Genomic DNA, 1,956 nt, shown 5'->3' with positions numbered 1-1,956 from the left:
ACAAATGAATCTTATACACACATAGACATACATGTTTCTATCTGTCCGTGTCTATATATATATATATATATGTATATGTATAGATGAATAGACATATCGAGGTTATATATGTATGTAGATGCATGCATTTTCAGGTGGTAGGATAGGAGAAGTGGATTGAATAGATGGAGGTCTTTCTAGGTAAAGATTCCGTTGGGGTGTTTCAGAACACTGCTCAAGAAGAGACATGCATGCATGCATGTCTCATGTTTCTGATATCTACATCTATCTAGATGTGCATGCTTTTGTGCACTCTTCTTTCTCTTGGGACGAGGGCTATCTTTCACGTGATGAAATGTCTCTAGAGACTGAAGGAGACAGACTGAAAGATTTAATACAAAGTCTCAGACCAAAGATGATAGATAAGCGATAGATAGATAGATAGATTAAAGATAGATAGATAGATTAAAGAGAGATTAAAGATAGATGAGTTAAAGAGAGATATCGTTGGTACAGGTGGCTATTTGTGATGATGAGGGACGTTCAGTTGAATGGGCGATTTGGTCTAGAGAGTTTTGGTAGAAGAGAGATAAATGTCTCCTGAAAGCCTTTTCTGTCTTGCTATTCTCTCTTTGATTAAAGAAGGTAACTTTCTTTCTTTTCATGAAGTCAAGTAGTAGAAGAAGCGTGTGTTCTCTTTTTCATTCTAGGTTAAGACGTAATCTCTAGTCTCACATCTTATGGCGGATTTCCTTAACCAGATTCTTGAGGTGTATGTACACTTGTGTCCTTCTTCTTTTCTATACTCTCACTACTCCTGAAAGTTCTGAGGTGATTCGGCTCTATCTTTTCCCCTCCCTCGCCGCGATCCCCTTTCTTTATTCATTTCCTTTCTTTCTTCTTTCTTATCTCTTTCTCTCTTATCTCTTTCTTTCTTTCTTATCTCTTTCTTCTTTCTTATCTCTTTCTTATCTCTTTCTTATCTCTTTCTTTCTTTGTGTCTCTTTTGATCTGTACATAGGGAGGAGGCGGGAGTCGCCACACCCGTCTGCTGTTGCGAGAGAGCGCTGTGAAGAGATTAGAGCAAGCCAAGTTTTCTTTAAGTCGTTTGAGAGACATGCAGGCGAGTGAGATAGCATCTCTTGTCAATAGTAAAGCAGATGGCGCAGATATTTATCTCGCTATTCGGATGGTCCCTGATCTACATATCGATGCCATCGTTCAAGTAAGCTCACGACCAAACATACATACATATATACATACATACATTCATACATACATACACATCTCTCTCTCTACGTGCATATATATCTACATATGCATCTCTCTCTCTATCCACATATATATATATATATATATGTGGAGATGTATGGAGCGTAACGGGGGTGTATATTGAGATACCCCTCCCTCCGTAGTACAAATTGTTTATGTGTGATGGGGTGTCTCTTTTGCTTCATCTCTTTTCAAGCATGCTCTGCTAAGCCTTCCTAGGAATTTCCCATACTTGGATCTATCTATCTATATATCTATATATGGATACCTATGCATGCGTATGACAATATATATATATATACATACACTTGTGTACGTGCATCATATGAATGTGAGCCGATAGAGAGCCTGGCTTGGATATCTCAACTCCTCCTTCTTCTTCATTTTTAGCAGGAGAAGCCTCTGTCTGTCTGCAGACGTCGATTGAAACATGTATACTTAGATATCTGTGTATGTGTCTGTATATACACACGCTCTCCCCATGTAAAATGAAACATGCGATTCACTTCGACATGTATGAGTGATCGATATGGCATTACGTATGCATGCACGAAGAAACGACTCTCCCCGTGATAAGAGAAAGAATATATCTTTACGCATCTCTTTCTAAGAGCAAGCTTCTCTTCGTCTCTCTTCGTTACATACTCTTTTTGTATCTTATTATTTCTCTCTCTCTCTTCTTTCTCCTCCTTCTCCTCCTCCCTC

At 38.7% G+C, this 1,956-nt stretch overlaps 1 protein-coding gene across 1 annotated transcript in view; it reads left to right on the top strand.

The window, feature by feature from the left end:
* Nucleotides 1-1,000: 1,000 nt before the first annotated feature.
* Nucleotides 1,001-1,956, top strand: part of CSUI_006734 (activating signal cointegrator 1 complex subunit) — a gene marked incomplete at its 3' end in the record, with an annotated part of 1,190 nt that continues 234 nt past the window's right edge. The window contains exon 1 of the mRNA XM_068066887.1: nt 1,001-1,204. Within this exon, the coding sequence (XP_067921137.1) occupies nt 1,097-1,204 (108 nt within the window). The remainder of the gene's footprint in view (nt 1,205-1,956) is intronic.

This window comes from Cystoisospora suis (assembly GCF_002600585.1).
Source record: "Cystoisospora suis strain Wien I chromosome Unknown contig_3442, whole genome shotgun sequence".
In the NCBI taxonomy this organism is placed as follows: Eukaryota; Apicomplexa; class Conoidasida; order Eucoccidiorida; family Sarcocystidae; genus Cystoisospora; species Cystoisospora suis.
This window is presented reverse-complemented; position numbering and strand designations above follow the sequence as displayed.